At 46.9% G+C, this 19,171-nt stretch overlaps 1 protein-coding gene across 8 annotated transcripts in view; it reads left to right on the forward strand.

Annotated features, from left to right (window-relative positions):
- Positions 1–17,427, forward strand: part of LDLRAD4 (low density lipoprotein receptor class A domain containing 4) — a 319,552-nt gene extending 302,125 nt beyond the window's left edge. For all 8 annotated transcript variants that reach the window (XM_014446773.2, XM_014446774.2, XM_023745705.1 and 5 more), the window contains 3 exons: positions 1,208–1,362; positions 15,943–15,996; positions 16,769–17,427. In XM_014446773.2, coding sequence (XP_014302259.1) covers positions 1,208–1,362; positions 15,943–15,996; positions 16,769–17,299 — 740 coding nt within the window. In that variant the 3' untranslated portion in view covers positions 17,300–17,427. The remainder of the gene's footprint in view (positions 1–1,207; positions 1,363–15,942; positions 15,997–16,768) is intronic.
- The last annotated feature ends 1,744 nt before the right edge of the window (positions 17,428–19,171 follow it).

The following is a 19,171-nucleotide window of genomic DNA, read 5'->3' on the forward strand; positions in this document are numbered from 1 at the left end:
AGTAGCATAGTAGAGAGAGCTCTCCCCTCTTTCTCTTGCCCTTCATTATACCACTGTGCTCCTCGCCGTCCTCCTGAGCCTCTCACCCTTTAACATGATGCCGCTGTGCAGACAGTCACTTCCTTTTAGCGTGCGGAGACTCGGGAGAACAGGCAGCCAACACTCAGCAGAGCCATGAGCTGGAAGCCAGGAAGCAGAAAGTCTGGGTTCGCAGCTGCCTTTGAGCACTGAGCCTCTGCTCCTCCCTGCGAACTGAAGGGCTTGAACCACCTCCCTCTCTACTTGACAACTCACTGTGCTGTTCTTCCAGAAGTAGCTCCTTGGCGCTACACTTGTGTGTGAAGCATGTGTTAATGGCATTTAGACAATCTCTTTCATGGCAGTGTCAGAACCCATGGTGACCTGACTGCTCATAAAGTGTGGTCCCCGCGGAGTTAACACAGTGGAGATGTATTTTCTAAATTAACTGGTACTTCCAAAGGCAGCGGCTTTGAGGAAAGGAGGTTGGAGTACTTTATCAACATAGGTTTCCTCTTCAGTGTGTACCATGTGGGTCCTGTGTGGATGTGCTTTGGGAAACTCAACCATGAAGATGGGTTTAACTTTCTTAGAGAAATTACATACTGGGAGGAACAGCTTCAGTTTTGAGAGACTTTCTTAACTCCCCTAAGGGTGGGCGAGTCATCTCACAGGAACAGAGTTTAGGTAATGAAGACGCTGAGCTTTTCATACCCAAGAGATGGCCCTTAAGGGCTCACCTGCCCAGTAGGCAGGGGTAGCCTGTGTGTCCACCAGCCTATGGCGTACGCACTGGGCTGGTCTTTGCATTTCCCGTGTGAAATGGTGTCAGTTACAGCAGAGCACCTCCAGAGGTCTCGTAGGGCCAATGGAATACATTTTCCTCTGGTTCTTCTCATTATAAAATTGCAAAGACAGATTTGTCTGAGCACCAAGGTTAGGCTGAGACCTCAGGTCTGCCTGGGTCTCCTTTTATTTAAATGTTATTAGAATGTCAAAGTCTGGCAGTGGCCTTGGGCAGCAGGCCTGGGGAAAAATAGCTTCTCTCTCATGAGGTTCTCTTGAGGAGCAGATTCGTGCAAGAGGCCTTCGATGCCTGGTGGTTGTCATGGTCAGAGTGCCTTGAGGATGCGGGGTCTGGGGAGCTGAGTGGGGCACGTGGTTAACACGGTTTCCTCTTCCTTCGCAGCGGAGCTGGAGTTCGCCCAGATCATCATCATCATCGTGGTGGTGACGGTGATGGTCGTGGTCATCGTCTGCCTGCTGAATCACTACAAAGTGTCCACGCGGTCTTTCATCAACCGTCCGAGTCAGAGCAGGAGGCAAGAGGACCGGCTGCAGCAGGTAAGTGTGGGCCTGCGCCTCTTCGGTGCTGCCCAGGCCTCTAGCCCAGGCTCCAAGAGTGCGGCCGGGTGCCCATGAGGGCCACGAAGCAGGACAGCCTCTCGTGTCAGCCCACCGCGGTTCAGGAGTATGGGAAAGTCTCCATCGAAGGTCACTACACTCATGGGAAAGCATGTGCGTCCTGAATGCTCAGCTCAGTGAATCCTCACAAACTGAGCGCACCCGTGTAACCTGCACCCGAGCGTCAGAGGGACAGGAGCAGCCTCTAGAAACACACCCAGGCCCAGGTGTGCCCCGCAGAAGGTCACCACTGCCCGGAGTCGGTACAGATGACTTTGACCAGCTTGAACTTGATAACAATAGGCTTATACAATAGGTGCTCTTTGGTGTCTGCCTTCTTTCGCTCACATCACACTTCTGAGATCCATCCGTGTTGTTATGGAGAGACCTGTCCTTGAATACACGTATGCTCATGACCTGTATTTGTAAGACTCTGAGGAGGTCAGCAGTGCTGGGTGTGGGTGAGCTGGAGGGGCAGGCGGCGGTGGGACGGCGAGGGCTCAGGCCTCCTCGGGTGCCTCAGGGCAGGTTGGTTTGTGATGGGGCTTACAGAACAGCCTTTAGTTAGGCTCTTCAGGTTGGTTTTTTAAAGTTTCTAGCTACTTCTGAACCATCCTCCACTAGAAAATAAAACACTGATTTTCAGCTAAACTGCTCTGTGATCTGCACCTGGTAGACCAAGGGCCACCAGAACTTTCTGTTCTGAGCTAGTTTTGCAAACTATGATTCTGGCGGTTTTTAGTTTTTTATTATATATATATATATATATATATATATATATATATATATACACTCTTTTATTGATTTTAGACGGAGGAAGGGAGAGGGAGAAAGAGAGAGAAAGAGAGAGAGAGAGAGAGAGAGAGAGAGAGAGAGAGAGAGAGAGAAGAGAGAGAAACATCGATGTGAGAGAGAAACATGGATCAGTTGCCTCCCACATGTGCCATGACTGGGGATTGAACCTGAAACCTTGGTGTGTGCCCTGACTGGGAATTGAACCCACCACCTTTTGCTGTATAGGATGACGCTCCTACCAACTAAGCAACCTGGCCAGGACTGATTCTGGTGATCTTTCGTGAAAAGCTTGGGAATGGGAAATTTAGGTGCTTGTAAATTGTTGGCTTTGGTGGTGGGCACCACCACCAAATTCCCTCGTGATATGAGCTTCTCAGAGTACGTGTCAGGACCAGCGCTGTCTGGTACCTGGCTTAGGGAGACCATCGTGAGTGTGGGGTACAACTGTCCTGGTGGGTATGGTGCAGCCCAACCCAGGGCCCCTGGGACCTCTTAGGAGGTCAGAATTGTGCTTCACTGAGGCTGCAGAGTGGCTCAGTGAGCCATCAGTTCTGCGTTCTCATGGGTAGAACTCAGGTTTGCCAAGGGTTCTGTGTCCATGGCATGCAGAGAGAGAGCAAAGGGATGGGGCTTTTGTGTGCCACCCTTCAGACCTACAGAGCATGCCATGACAGTGACAAGAGTCAGTCCTTCTTGTTTTCTCTTGTCCTCTGCTGTCCCCTTCCTCCGTCTCACCAGATCCCCAGCTCGGTCCACAAGTTAACATGGCTTCCATCACACCACGATGGCTTTCCTGTGGGACCCCTGTTATCTCAGCAACCAGGCACCTGCGGGGTCCAGACTCACAGGACACTGGTGTCCTGAGCCTGTAGATACTCCCTCTCTTGCCCCCCCTCCACACAAACACACTCTGTTACCTGAAGGAGAGAACCAATTCCTCTGAAGTTCTATCACAAAATACACGTAATCGTCCTGAGTTTAAAGAGAGAGGACAGATACAGCAATAGTTTTAGAATTATAAAAGAATCAGCCAGCATTGCTTTGCCTGAGCCTTAATGCGAGGATTATAAATTCCGACCCCTGGCCTTGGGGAGAAATAGGTAAAACTATCCCACTCATTATCGCCATCAATAGGCAGCTCTCAAGTTTCTGGGCAGTACCTGCCATGAATGTGTCCAAGTTGCCCATCTTACACTTTCTGCTTCAAGCCCCAAAGTACTTGGAGTCACTGCACTTGGGCAATTAGGGTGCATTTGCCATTGCCCAGCCTGGGCCCCACCACCTCGTCCTCCCCTCAGGTTTGCTTCAGGGATCATCTTTCTGCCCCCTGCCTTGCCTTGGATAGGAGAGGTGGCTCCTTCCTCCACACCTCAGCACAGACCTGGCCAGGCCTCCTCTGTCCCCAGCCATTGCTGCCTTAGCGCCTGCTCACTGATCTCTGTCCCCAGACTGGGAGCTCCCTGCCAGGTCAGCACACAGACAGTCACTCTGCGTAATACCAGCAAAGAGGGGTGGCAGGAAAACAATTTTACAAAAAGAGAAAATAAAAAATGCAAGTGTGGTTTTACTTGGGATGTGTGTTCTGTTTCATTTGGAAGCGGGTCCCGTGGGTAGGGGGCTGCTGTTCTTGAAATCAAGAAAGCGATGAAGTGACTTTCAGAGGTTCCTGCAGGGCCACACACTGCATGGCAAGTGAAGGTAATCAGTAGCTAAGATCGTGTCTGCAGAGGTCTTGATCACCGTCTGTGTCTAATTTCATTAATAAACGCTTGAAAGTTTTGCCGCTGGGAGCTCAATATGAATGCTGTTGCTTCCCAAGGCTTGAATTTTCCTTCCCAATAAAATGGGAATGTGGCTATCGTGCAGCTTAGCAATAGGCTCTGTTCAACGTTTCACAAGGTCAAGATGTAGTTTTTACACAGTGACCAAGACAATTCAGGCCCAGACGGTAGCTCCATTTCATGACTAGGACCATTAGCCTAGTTCAGTGGTCAGCAAACTGCGGCTCGCGAGCCACATGCGGCTCTTTGGTCCCTTGAGTGTGGCTCTTCCACAAAATACCGACTTCTGCGCATGGGCCACGAAGTTTCAATCACACTGTACGTGCGCGCCCACACATGGTATTTTGTGGAAGAGCCACACTCAAGGGGCCAAAGAGCCGCATGTGGCTCGCGAGCCGCAGTTTGCCTACCACTGGCCTAGTTTATAGTCAAAAGAGGAAAGAGAGAGGGTGAGGAAGCAACTTAACTTCTCTCCTGGACTCAGATAGAAATCTCACGTGTGGTCCTTTGGCCCAGGAAGGTGCTTCCTCACCAGGCTTCTTGCCTCCCAATTACCTACAGAAATGCCAACTCCCTGCATGCAGCCCCGGGAGGGCAATCGGATTCACTTCCACTCATGTCCCCAACCAGCGGGGATTTGCCCTCTCAGGGACATTTGACGATTTCAAGAGACATGTTTTGGTCAACTCAAGTCGGGGAGTTGTTACAGGGCTGCTCTAAACATCGTGCAATGCAGAGGGCAGCCCCACAACAAAAATGACCTGACCCCAAATGTCAGCAGTGCTGGAGTGGGGAGCCCCCGATCTTACCGGGTACTGGATGCACCCTTCCCAGAGGCACTTCGCTGTTGAAGAGGATGCCTGTTCATATAAGTGGATCTCTCATGGCTTCCACAGAGTGAACCCTTCCCAGCAGCTCGGCAGAAAATGTTGGGGGTCCACAGAGAAATTGCGTGTTCAAGACGGTCCTAGTCTAGGAGTCTGCCTTGGGAGTAGTGTCCCTCCAGCGGTTTCTCCCTCCTTCCTTCATTCGGTCATCCACCGGACAGGAGCCAGGCACTGCCCAAGATAATGAAGAAGCAATGCCAGGTGTCCTTGCCATGCTCTGCCCTTGCCCCGCCCCCACCACCGTCAGCGGCATCCACCGAGCTAATGCTAACCGGCATTTCCTCAGTCTCACTGGGGGAGGCCAGGGGTCTCCAGTGGCCGTTTGTGTGCATTGGGGTGTGTATCAAGTGGATATAAACTATAGGAGGGACTTGGGATGGGACATGAGGACTCATCATGGGCACTTTCAAGCTGCCCCTCCAGGAAGGTGGCTCTCCCTCCACATCCCTAGGTGACTGCCTGTGCCAAGCAGCCTCCTCCCATAAGGGGCCTAGAAGAGCTAGGTCCAGGCTTGGCTGGCGATGGGGAAGGCCCTGCCCTCACTGATGATGCACAAGTGATGGCCTCTGGGCTCCCTGTGCGATGGTGCAGATTTGTGCCCGGTGGTGAAGATGGATAGGTGTTTGCGGTGGCTGCTGTGCATGTGGTTCCGTGTCTGTTGTCAGAGCCCCTGAGTGGCTTTCACTTTGTCAGCACCTAAATCCTGCCATCCCAGGGGCCTGAGTGGCGGGGGCTGCGGCACCCAGCTGGTTAGCAGCTTGTGGGTGTAGGTCCCCACTGCCGGCCTCCCTGTGGGTGAGCCTGTGCATCGCTGGGACCCACTTACTTCCGGGGGCCCTTTGGGCCCATTTGTTCTAGAACTCTCTGAGGTCTCCATAAGCATGTTTGTAAAAGGTATATTTATTCTAGATGCTGCGAGAAGGGTTGGGCATCTAATTTATCGACTTCTAGGTAATTTGGTTGAACACTGTTGGTTACATTTATTTGTCTCTATTTCTGCTGGAAGACTTGGTAGTCAGGATGGAAAAGTCAAAGACAACAGTTGGGTGTGTTTTGAGAAGGAGGCTTGCTGAGCAGGTAGATGTTACGATCTGGTTGAGTAAACTTCACTACGCTGGTGGAGCTGCCTGCTCCTCCCTAACGGGCTTTCCACCAAAGCAGAAGCAAGACAGGTTAGCAAGGTAGGGTCTCAGTAGCTCAGAACATCGTGGTTTTCACGGGATCTTCTTCTGGAAAATGGTGGGTTGCACCAGTTGTCCGAGCTTGTCTGGATTCTGGAAGGTTTTCTTTGTGTGATGCCCTCACGCCCGACTTCATCACGTCCTGTCTTCCTCGTGCAGCACCTCTCTCCTGGTTTCCTCCCTTCTCGCTCCAGCAGTGCCTGCTGCAAGAACACCTCTCTGTGCCAGGTCCCCTCTGCCCAAGGGAGGACTGGATGGAGTTTGCCTTGGCTGAGGCCGGTCAGCTTGCATCACCGCAGTGTCCCCGAGGTGCTGTTCCGGGGAGTCCAAGGGATGGGACAGCGCTGGCTCTGACTGTAGTGGAAGCAGCCATTTCTGAATGAAAATGAAATTGCAGGAAAAGTGAATGCTTTAAGTAACGGCAAACAGCAGTGAGTGGGCTTGTGATGTAAACCTGACGTGTTCTTTCTGAGGTAGCCCAGGCTTATTTTTCAGAGCCTGGTTTGTGTGATTTCAGAGCTTTGATACTTTCTAGATTATTATTCATTACCTTAGGTCGCCAAGTAACAGGAAAACAATAAAGGGCATAAATAATCCAGACACGACCCTGAGAGAAGTTTACACAAGCCTTTCTTGCCACAGCTGGCAGAGGCCTGAGCGGCCTTCTCCAACACCCTGTACCCAGCCAGCGGGGCCGGCTTAACCCGCCTGGCCAGCCCAGGGCACGGTGGACAGTGGGCAAAGCCAAGGTGGCCAGCCATTTGCTGAGGACCAGCAGCGAAACAAGAACATTTACTTAGTTTGAACCGTATGAAACTGTGGCTATCCAGCCATTGTGACCTATAAACACAGCGATTTCAATTAAAAATTAACAAAAGGAGTCACCTTGGGCATTTCTTCATTACCAATGGCTGCAGGGATTCAATCAATAGTGAAAATACGGGTGCCTGTGGAGACAGCAGCGCCAGGCAGGCACTGAGCGCAGCCTGTGGGGGGCGCAAGCCAGGAGGCCATTTGCTCTTTCTCCCAGCTGTTGGCAAGGAGGACCAGGGCTGCAGCTGCCAGTCTGTTGGGACAGGAACCTGGGTTCTTTGGGTCCAAAGTGCCCTTGTATGGGGAAGTCTGTACCCGGACGCTCTCTGCGGAAGTTGTAGATCTGGCCTGGGGTGTGGCCAGTGTGTGTGGTTTGCCCCACAGGGTGTTTTGACAAAACTTGATCGAACTTGTAAAAATGAGATTCCACATAAATTTTGTAGTTACATCTTTTCTCGGACAGTCAGCCTCTTGGGCCACACTGGCCTCTGTGCCTGCCTGGCATCCTCAGCCAGGGGCTGCAGAGCAGCTGCCACTCAAGATAGGCGGGTGCCCACCTTTTGCTATGGCCCCATCTCTCTGTATAGATTGTTTTTAGACAAAATATTCTTCTGCGCTCACACCTTTATCACAAGGGTGAAAATAAAAGACAGAGGGCCACTGGTTTCCAGAAAAATGGGAGAGCACTTCTTTGTGGGCGTAAAGGTCATTCCTGCAAGATTAGGAGTTCAACCAAGTGTGTCTGGGCCAGCGAGTAGAGCTTTTCCTGTGCCGGCCTGGCGTGCGTGTCCCTGGCCCTTGCTGTCCCGTCATCTCCCGGGGCAGGGCCCTCCTCTCTGGGGCTAGAGTCTGTGGTCAAGAGGGCAGAGTTGGTTGTGGGCTCCTTTCTGTTGGTCTTGAGAGCAGGGGTGGCCCAAGGACGGACACTTCTGGCCCCACTGGGCTCGGGGCTCGCAGAGCTGGAGAAGCCCACGGGCTGTGTCCTGAGGTCCAGTGAAGGACGCAGCGGGTGGGGGAGTCACCACACACAGGGTTCATTACCACTGTGACTGAAGAGCTAGACTCCTGTGCGCCTGCCTGTTCTCATTTCTCCCTACTTCATGTGCGTTGAGAAAAGCATTTCTAAAACGACAGAAATAAACGATTTTCATTCAGTAAGGTACCAAAACAATGAACTAACGGGTTTGAAGATGCAATCATAGTAGGTATGTCCCTGCCATTCCAGACTAAGGAGAAGAGAGCCACCTGCTGCATTCAGCATCGGGGTGGCAGGAAAGATGCCAGGCACCAGTTTCCTGTGGGTGAGGCAGAAAGACCAGGACCACTTGTTGTCAACTGCGTTCAATAATAATTCTCCGTAATTTTATGAGCCCCTGAAACTGCATTTCCAAGTGTCGAGGGGACTGCGAGGGGCAGGTCAGTTCCTAATGTCAACTCCAAGCACAGGCTTCCTACCATGAGCCACGCTGTTTCTCTCCCTGAATGAGCGAGGGTGTTAACATAGCCAAGCTGCCAGATTGGTCATTTACCAGGTTTACCCTCAAGTGTGTGTAGTTAAAGATAGAAAGTTGTTAATTTGGGGGGAAAATGGATAATGTCAACAGCTTCAAAATGAGAATGTCCCCTTCAAGTAAGAGAAACAGAAGGCCAACTTGTTGGCAAAAATTGGATAAGGATGCTGGGCCATAGCTGTTACCAGTGATTCTCATGCGAACAAAAGTAGGCAGGCCTTCTTAATAGCCAAGATTTGTCTTTAAACAACGTGAGGGGCTCAAATAGTCCTTCTGCTTATGTTGACATTGCTCACAGCAGTTTTGAAATTACCTTTAGAGCTTGCAGTTCATTTTTGGGGAAAATTTTAAGTGAAAATTTTTTTAAATTTTCAGTAATGGCAAGTCTTCCTTTTTCTCATTTGCTCTCTGAAGATGGATTTGATTTTTTTGGCATCAACCAAAATCCATCTAGAGTTAAATGTTTTGAATTTAACATTATACAATAAATTATACAATTTTGCTGCAAAACCAAGTGTGACTCAGTTAGTAAAAATGATGTTGCCCAAGTTACAAACTGATACTGTAGAGAAAGGTCAGGAAACCACATAAACTGATGGTTTCCTCGGGGGAGGAGCCAGGATGGGAGGAAGTGGACAAAAGGAGTTTGGTCTGTGTTGTTAAAATGTTTATGGTAAGAATGAATGTATGTATTATTTTTACAACTAAAAAACAGCCTCTGCTCACATAAGTGAATGCTGAAGACAGTTCCAATAATGTCCTGAGCATCTGTAGGCTCCCCCGGGAACTCACTTGAGCATGGTTTTTATTGTGACCAAAGCAAGTTAAAATGAGATTTTTAAGCAGGATTAATTAAAAATTTTATGAACCATAAAATTTTAATAATCTTTTAAATAAGGCATTAAAATGAATAATCCAATGATAATGTTTTTTTCTTTTGTTTGTTTTTACTTAGTTCTTGAAAGTTGTTGTGGCTTATTCTGAGGGGAAAACAGTTTTCTAAATTATTCTGATTCTGAGTGCCACCTGTTAGGGAGGCTCCCCAGAGCTGTCAGAGATGCCAAGGGAGGAAGCTGGGTTGTGGTTCTGTGACCTTGGGGATAGCTTTCAGGCGGTGCCGTAGCTTCCTCTCCCGCCCTAAAGGAGGTAACTGTGCCCACCTGGGCTGATGGCGTGTGGTTGCACATTTCCCTGTTGCCCTGAGCTTTCTGATCCCCAGGCTGGTTTCCAGTGAAGTCTGAAATTGCTCGCTCTCCTCCAGCACTGAGCCCTGGAGAGGCACCTGCACAGCTCCTTTTCTGCTTGCTCCGTGGGGCCTATACACCTCCCTGATCTATTGTATTATTCTGGAAATATAAAGGATTCCCTTTCTTTTCTTCCCAACATACCTTCCTGGATAATTTATCTTTCTCTTAAGGGACATGCCCTAGATTGAGTAGAGTTGGGAGGGAAATCTGATGATGGATTAATCTGATGATGGATTTCCAAGGAGGAATAAAAGGGGAAACGCTGGAGAGAACACAGCCATTGACAGCTAGAGGTATTGCCTTTACATCTAAGCTGTTACTGCCATCTAGGGTGGAAAAGACAGTAATACTGTACAGCACTGGATAGTAGAGAGGTTGCATAAGGAAAGGGAAGAAAAGAAAGAAAATTGATTTTATCAGAAGGTAAAGGTGTTTTGTTGCTAAATACCCAAGATCAGTTTTACCTATACTTTGAAATTCTCACCTTGGGACAAAAAGAAAAATAGATTTCCAAATACTTGAGGCTGTACAATACATTCATTCATTGGGAGGAACCCTTGAGTAGAAGCCAAAATATCCACCAGTGGCCTTGCTTTACCACAAACTAACTGTCACCTTCAGTGAGTAATGTACCCTTCTGGGGGCCTCAGTTTCCTCCCATATAAAGTGAGGAATAATTGGCTTAGATCAGAGACCTTCAGATTGTTTTTGACCAAGAAGAACAGTAGAAACACATTTTATACCACAATCTACAATACTCATATGCACAACTAAGGCAAAACTTTCACCAAACAGTACTTACAGACAATGATATTTTCCATTCTGTTTCATTTTTCAAATTTTGGCTGTGACCTACTTAAATTGATTTTCTAACTCTCTGAGAGGTTGCATCTCACAGTTTGGAAAAGATCATACTAGTATTAGATGTTTTCAGTCCCCAAGTCTGATGATCTTGTCTGTGGTCCCTAATGTGTGGAAAGGAGAGTTTAGCTGAGAGCATAAAACCAAGAAGGTTCAGGCTGTGGGAGTGGTCGCTATGATGCGCACTGACCACCAGGGGGCAGACGCTCAACATAGAAGCTGCCCCCTGGTGGTGAGTGCACTCCCACAGAGGGAGTGCTGCTCAGCCAGAAGCCAGGCTCACAGCTGGTGAGCGCAGCAGCGGTGGTGGGAGCCTCTCCCACCTCCGCAGCAGCGCTAAGGAACAGTGAGCCGAGCTGTAATGAGCAGCGAGCATGCGGGCAGTAAGGAGTGAGGGGTCCCAACTGTGAGAGGGTGCAGGCCGGGCTGAGGGACACCCCCCGCCCCCAGTGCACGAATTTCATGCACTGGGCCTCTAGTATAGAAATAAAAAAGATTATAAGAGAGTGCTCTGGACAATTGTATATCAACAAATTGAATAACCTAGATGAAATGGACAGATTCCTAGAAACACACCCTACTAAGACTGAATCATGAAGAAATAGGACATCTGAATAGATCTGTAACTCTTAAGGAGATTGAATTAGTAATCAAAAGCCTACCAACAAATAACCAGATGGCTTCACTGGTGAATTGTACCAAACATCTGAAGAATTGACACCAATACTTTCAAACTCTAGTGAATTAGCATTACCCTAATACCAAAGCCAGACAAAAACACAACAGGAAAAGAAAACCATTATCCCTCATGAATATTGATGCAAAAATCCTCAACAAAATACTAGCAGACTGAATTTGGTAACATACTAAAAATATTATACACCATGACCAAATGGAGTTCATTTTTGTAATGCAAGGATGGTTTTACATATAAAAATACGTGTAATATACCACATTAAAAGAATGAAGGGGGGGACTACATGGTCACCACATCATGCAGAAAAAAATATTTGACATAATACAATCCTTTTTCACGATAAAAACATTCATCAAACTAGGATGGAAGGAAATTACCTCAACATAATAAAGACCCTCTATGGAAAGCCCACAATTCACATTGTACTCAATGGTGAAGGACTCAAAGCTGTTTCTCTAAGATCGGGAACAAGACAAAGATGCATGCTTTACCACTTCTTTTCAACATAGTATTTATTGGAAGTTTTAGCCAGAGCAATTAGGCAAGAAAAAGAAATAAAAGGCATTCCAACTACAAAGGAAAAAGTAAAAATTATCCTATAAACAGGTAACATGACCTTACATGTAGGAAACCCTAAAGAGTCCAACAAACAAAGAACACCTGCTAGAACTAATAAACAAATCTAACAAAGTTGCAGGATACAAAATTAACATGCAAAAGTCAGTTGCATTTCTTTACACTAACAATGAACAATCAAAATGGAAATTTTAAAAAATCCAATGTATAATGGCATAAAAAATACTTAGGAATAAACTTAACCAAGGGGGTAAAAGATTATATTGACGATTGTACAATGTTGCTGATAGAAATTAGATACAAATAAATGGATCATCTATTCATGGATTAAAAAGCCTGATATTAAGATGTCAGTACTACATGAAGCAATCCACAGATTTAGTGCAATCCCTATCAAAATCTCAATGATGTTTCTTGCAGAAATAGAAAAGTCCATCCTAAAATGCATGTGCTACCTCAAGGAAGCACCATCCCAAATAGCCAAAATAATATTGAAAAAGAATAACAAAGTTGGACATTTCACACTTTCTAATTTCAAAACTTACTACAAAGCTACAATGACAAAAACAGTACAGTATTGGCATAAAGAGAGACAATGGGATAGAAGAGAGAGCTCAGCAATAAACTTTCTCATATATGGTCAAATGATTTTTGACAAGGGGGCCAAGACTACTCAAGGAGAAAAGACAGTATTTTCGAAAATGGTGCTGGGAAAACTGGATATCCACATGCAAAATAATGACACTGGACCCATATCTTACACCATATTCAAAAAATTAACTCAATTTGGATCTAAAACCTAAATGTAAGAGTTAAAACTCTTAAAGAGAGTAGCGGGGAAAAACTCATGACATTGGATTTGGCAATGATTTCTTGGATATGACACCAAAAGCACAGGCAACAAAACGAAAATAATAAACTGACCTTTAGAAATTAAAAACGTTGGCTTGTCAAAGGACACTATCAAGAGAGTGAAAGGCCACTGGGAGAATGGGAGAAAATATTTGCAAATCATATATCTGATTGAGGTTAATATTCAGAATATATAAAGAACTCCTAAAACTCAACAGCAAAATAATGGACCACCCAATTTCGAAATAGACAAAGGACTTGAATAGACATTTTTACAAAGACGATATACAAAACCACCTGAAAAGAGCTCAGTATCACTAATTGTGATGACGAATTTTACGTGCCAACACAAGTGGGCTTAGCGATGCCCAGATGGCTGATAAAACATTATTTCTGATGTCTCTAGGAGAATAATTCCAGAAGAGATTAACATTCACTCAGTAGACTGAATGAAGAAAATCTGTTCTCACCAGTGTGGATGGCATCTTCCAATACCCCAAAGACCTGAATAGAACAAAAAGGTGGAGGCAGGCAAATCTCTCTTCTTGAGCTGGGACATTCTATTCTCTTGCCCTCTGCTATTGGAGCTCCCGGTTCTTGGTCCTTAAGACTTACACCAGTGGCCTTCAGACCTTCAGACTCAGATTGAACTATACCACCAGCTTTCCTGGCTGTCCATCTTGCACCTAGCAGATTGTGGGACTCCATAACCACATGAGCCAGCTCCTATCATATATATAAATACACACACACACACACACACACACACACACACACATCCTATTGGTTCTGTTTCTCTGGAGAACCCTGACTTAATGCACTAATCATACACAACTTAAACCCATAATGAGATACCCACTGAGATGGCTATTATTAAAGAAACAGAAAATAAGAAGTGCTGGCAAAGATGTGAAGAAATTGGAACCCTGTGCATCGCTGGTCAGGATGTAAAATGGATCTGCCATTATTGAAAAACAGTATGGTGGCTCCTCAGAAAATTAAACATAAATTATCACATGATCCAGCAATTCTGCTTCTGTGTGTATATCCACAAGAATGAAAAGCAGATATTCAAAGAGAGATTCGTATACCCTTCTTCACAGCAGCATTACTCACAATAGCCCAAATGTGGACACACCACATATGGACGGTCCTATAAGCTGTGGAGGGAATGAGGTAGCCTAGGGAGACTGTGCTGAGAGGAGAGGGGCCCCAGATAGGACTCTCAGGAACTCCAACATTCAACCAGAATGCAGAGTTAGGGGCACCCCCGGAAGAGCAGGAGAGTGGCCAGAAAAGTCTGGGTGTGAACCAGGAGGGGTGATGTCTCTGAGCCAACAAGAGAGGGTTCAGTGCTGCTGGGAGCCAGGGGAGAGGAGGGCCAGAAAGTGCTGAATGGATTTAATAATGGATGTGATTTGGGTGAAACGTAAGATTGAGTGTTCATTGAGGAGCTAGGGCAGAGTCTTAGAAACATCCCAGGATGAGTTTGTATGTTGTTTTCAATACGAGAATTGCTGTAACAGCCCAGAACTACAGTGATTGTTCCTCCTGGTGCAGAGGAGCCCAGGCTCTGGCGTGCTTTGCAAGCTGCCTTGGCCTGGTGCAGGGCTGTCCGTGGGTGTGGCTCAGCCACTTCCTGAGATTTGATGAGATCTGTCACCTGTCGCCAGGCCAGAGCCATGATTGCTCACTACATAATTTTATAGTCACACCTTAAGCCCAAACTTCCTCTAAACACTGCTGGTCTGTTCCTATTTTTGCTGCTGAGTCCATGGTGTTCTGCAAGGGCCGTAAGATCAGGTTGTATGTATTTGGTTTTTAAACAACCTGTTGTCCAGATGGGGTGTTTGTATGAGAATGCTGGCCTACAGAATACAAAACAGGGACTTGGGGGTGTCTCACCTTGCAGGTCTACTTGTGGGTGCTTTCAGGTTCTCAGGAGGCTCAGTGATGGCACAAGGTCATGTATGAATATTCCTGGGAATCCAAAAGTGCAGACATCTGCTCCTGTTCGCCCATGTTCTTCTCTTTATGACAATAACAGGCCCTTAGAGTAGCCCAACAGACCTTTGCCAACAATTTGGGTTCAAAAGGGAAAACATATTGAAGTGCTTTGTAAACAAGTTTATGGTGTTAGAAAAGCTTGTCACCTTGACAGTCTGGTCAAACATATTTGAAAAAAGATGTTAAACAGCTAGATGTCAAGTTACATCTGCCTTGGGAATAAAGGGACTGAAGAATAGATTGGCTAGACCAGTGGTTCCCAAACTTATTTGGCCTACCGCCCCCTTTCCAGAAAAAATATTACTCAGCGCCCCCTGGAAATTAATTTTTTTAAAATTTTAATAGCAATTAAACAGAAAGATATATGTATTAATGTTTCTACCTTTTTCGTAAAATATAGTAAAGAAAGGTGTAAATTAGAAACATTGAAGTTTGAAATTATGAAACTATTTATTGAACTCAGAATAGAAAGGTAATACAAAAAAAGTTAAAACAAATGCACCTGTGGCCATTACCGCCCCACAGCTAGATGTCAAGTTACATCTGCCTTGGGAATAAAGGGACTGAAGAATAGATTGGCTAGACCCTCAAAGGCCAGCCAGGCTCTGGAATCTCTGTTTTCAGTGTGAAAGCACAGTGTGGCGGGCGGTGCTTTAACCTGTGCTGCTGCTCACCTCAAAGCCCCGTTCCGCAGGGCCTTGGCTGGCATGCCAGCTGTGGCCATGCACACCTGCATAAGGGCTTAAGCACCCAACCCTGGCCGGTGTGCTCAGTGGTTAGAGTGTCTGCCTGAGCACTGAAGGGTTACGGGTTGGATTCCCAGTCAAGGGCACATACCTGGGTTGCAGGATCTTTCCTCGGCCCTGGTTGGGGCAAGTGTGGGAGGCAACCAGTTGATGTGTCTCTCACATTAATGTTTCTCTCTTTCTCTCCTCTCCCCCTTCCTCCCTTCTACTCTCTCTAAAAAAATCAATGGAAAAAATATCCTCTGGTGAGAATTAAAACAAACAAATGAGCTTAAAGACCCAGACTCTACCCAAATCTAGGCAGTGATAGAATACGGTTTGATGACATTTGGAGTATATGTCAAACACGCACATTCTAACTTTCCTTTTGGCCACAATTCTCCTTTTGTGTAATAAGGAGACTGTTTTGTGTAATAATTTCGGTGTAATAAAAGGACCAGTTCTTTGTTATTCTGTGACTTAAACAGGTCTGCCATTGTCCAAGAGGAATGTGGTTCCTTGATTTTAGGTGCTGCAGCATGAAACTAATGATTTTCTTGTGATGTCCCCCTCCCACCCCCTGCCAGGAAGGGCGCCTGTGGCCTTCAGACAGCTCTGGTCCTCAGCCTGGTGCCTCGGAGGTAAGGGGTTGGACAAGGGAGGGATGTGGGTGGCTGGAGATGGCTGCTCAGCCCGATGTGATGGGAGAGGGGAGGAGGGAAATGTGCCATTACAACAAAATAGGTGGAAAAGTCAAATGTATGACAGTGTAGATTAGGAAATAACATTTAAATTAAGGCATATGCCTGTAACTTTGGTTTTTAACGTGGGGGAGGGGATTTTTAGAGTCTCCTAGGGATTATTTGTGCTAGTCTAGAGCTCCCTACAGAAAACAGGTTGAGAATCACTGATCTTTACGTGATCCCATAAGCTGCAAACAATGAGACTCTGCAAAAGTGGGCATAGTTTATAAATACAGCATGATTCATTTCCACATCTCCAAGTTTAATAGAATGACGTAAAACTAACATAGTTATTTTGCCTTTAATTTAAAAATATGATGTGGGAGAAGTCGATGGATGGATATATACACACACACACTCACACTTGGCCCAGTGGGAAACACATACGTAACATATGCAGTAATTCCCATTAAACCCAAATTTTCAGTTAACCGCATTGTCCATTGTTGAATCGTCTTGGATAAACTATAGTTTGGCAAGGTGAGGGGTCTAACTCGTGAGGAATAATACAACTACATTTTTTCTGGGGTAATCTCTCCCTGTTTTGTTGGAGGGGGAAATGTTTCAGACGGTTGAGAACACAGACCAAGTGGGGCTGTTCTTATAGCGTCGTGTTTGTGATCATTATTGAGCCAAGAATGTCTTCAAGCCTTTGCTCTTTTCCTGGCAGATCATGTATGCCCCACGGTCTCGGGACAGGTTCACTGCCCCGTCCTTTATCCAGAGGGACCGGTTCAGCCGCTTTCAGCCCACCTACCCCTACGTGCAGCACGAGATTGACCTTCCCCCCACCATCTCCCTGTCTGACGGGGAGGAGCCGCCTCCTTACCAGGGGCCCTGCACCTTGCAGCTCAGGGACCCCGAACAGCAGATGGAACTCAACCGAGAATCTGTGAGGGCCCCGCCCAACCGGACCATATTCGACAGCGATTTGATAGACATCTCTGTGTACAACGGGGGCCCATGCCCGCCCAGCAGCAATTCGGGCATAAGTGCCAGCACCTGCAGCAGTAACGGGAGGATGGAGGGGCCACCCCCGACCTACAGCGAGGTGATGGGCCACTACCCAGGAGCCTCTTTCTTCCATCACCAGCACAGCAACACGCACAGAGGGGGCAGACTGCCACTTCAGCACGACAGCGCGGGGAGCACGGCGGTGCCCATCCAGGGCAAGGACAGGAAGCCTGGGAATCTCGTCTGATCCTCCAGCATGCGTTTGAGTGGAGAAGAAACCGAGGACGGAGGAGGACTGCTCAGCTCCTCCGCTCCCGGGCACAGTGTTGTTCAGTTTTACGTGCGACAACTAAGTAAAACCAAATATGCAAATGTGGTCTTTGTTTCTGATTCCTTTCAGGGGAATTGCATGCAAACCAGACTGAAACAATACAAACTTCCATCCGGTCTGACCGTCAACAGTGTTTATTCTGGGGCAGGCGTCGGGAGGGGGGTGGTTTTGGCAAAGGGTGGGCATGGGAACAGAGAAAGGGGTGCTTTGACTATATCATGAAATAAAACACAGAGGTATTTGATTTATTTAATTATGAAAGGAGACTGCAGAGAAAGAGGCCAGAATGGCCTTAAATTTATAATTAACTAAATAAAGAAGGAAGCATTATTATATATTATCATGGGGAAGAATTGGCCAGTTTGCTTTTTCTCCCAAGGTGTGGAACTTTTATTTTGTTTTAAAAATATGATTCAAAATTCCTGTTTTTGTGTGCCAAGGTATAAAGTGGGGAAGCTCGATGAATGCAAGGAGTTGATTTGTGTTGTTATGATGATGTGTTTTTAAAAGTTGCACTATCTTAATGTTGAAAATATATATGAGGGAACTGTTTTATGTGATGTTCTGTATGTTGTCTCTTCACCTGTGGATTATGATTAGGCCTAAGGAATGCCCTGGAGTGCTTCCCGTAATCATGCCAGAAAAGATGTTTGGGGACGTAGCCTAACATGCCGACTTGTGTACATCAAGAAGGTCGTTACTGCTGTGAGAGTCTGCAGCAGAGAGCAGGGCGTCTGAAGCATGGAGGCCTTTGGGTGTAAGATAGGAACATGAAGGTCCAGCACTTGGGACTTGCTGAGTTACTCTGCTAGCCTAGGCCACCTGTTCTGTTAAACGTGACCGACACATGCATTGACCATCCAGTATCGCAGTGCCCTCGCCCTCCAGCAGTGCAGTTCTTCAGTAACTTAGGTGTTGTTTTTTTTCACTGTAGCATGAAGTAGACTCATACATAATTTTATGCAATAAATTGTTTAAAATGCAAGGTGGTTATTTTGAATACTGTTGAGATTTGTGACTTCTCAGTGTATTCCCGTTGTCAGCCTCCTTTTCTAGACAGTTCAGTTCAGTCCTGGACAGCTGGTCAGTGCCCGAGGGGCTCTCAGCGGTTGCTCCGCATGGAGCCCGCCGGCCTCGGCGTGTGAGCGATGCTGGTAGTGACTTCTTCATTGGAAACTCCTGGAATGGACAGAGGACACCACATTGCTGAGCATGATAACAAGCCATTGCCCGTCACTAAATGGGCGCAGCATTCTCGGGGGAATGCTGTGCTCACAGCCCACACTCCCGCGGGAGTTCGTGCAGCCTTTGCAGTGTGGCCAGAACTGGACGGTCAGTTCCACAGCAGGGCAGGGCAGGCGGGCGACTCCAAAAGCACAGGATTAAAAGCACAACATGCAGTTAAAATGCAAATAGAAACTAATTTTAAATATTGTTAGTTTTAGTTTTAATATTCCTGATCTTTACAAAAGGTGTTCTTATGTAAAAGAAACAGCTTTCTTTTGGGGAAGAAAGCATCTGGCTTTTATAATAGCACCAGCCATCAAGTTCAGCCAATGCCACACCGCCGCCTGCTCTGCGTGGGTCAGTCCCCTTGGCCTCTGCATGTAACAAAATGGATTGGAAGGATGACCCAGTGACTGATCGCTGCAGTTTTGATGCTGAATAACACACGCGCTTGAGTCTGTCTGTGGGTCTCAGACGATCTGTCAGTGAGGTGACTTGGTGCTGTCGGCCGAGAGCTGGAGAGACTGTTCTGAGCTACAAGTCCTGTCCCCTGCCTTCTGC

This window comes from Myotis lucifugus, unplaced genomic scaffold (assembly GCF_000147115.1).
Source record: "Myotis lucifugus unplaced genomic scaffold, Myoluc2.0 scaffold_572, whole genome shotgun sequence".
Taxonomy (NCBI): domain Eukaryota; kingdom Metazoa; phylum Chordata; class Mammalia; order Chiroptera; family Vespertilionidae; genus Myotis; species Myotis lucifugus.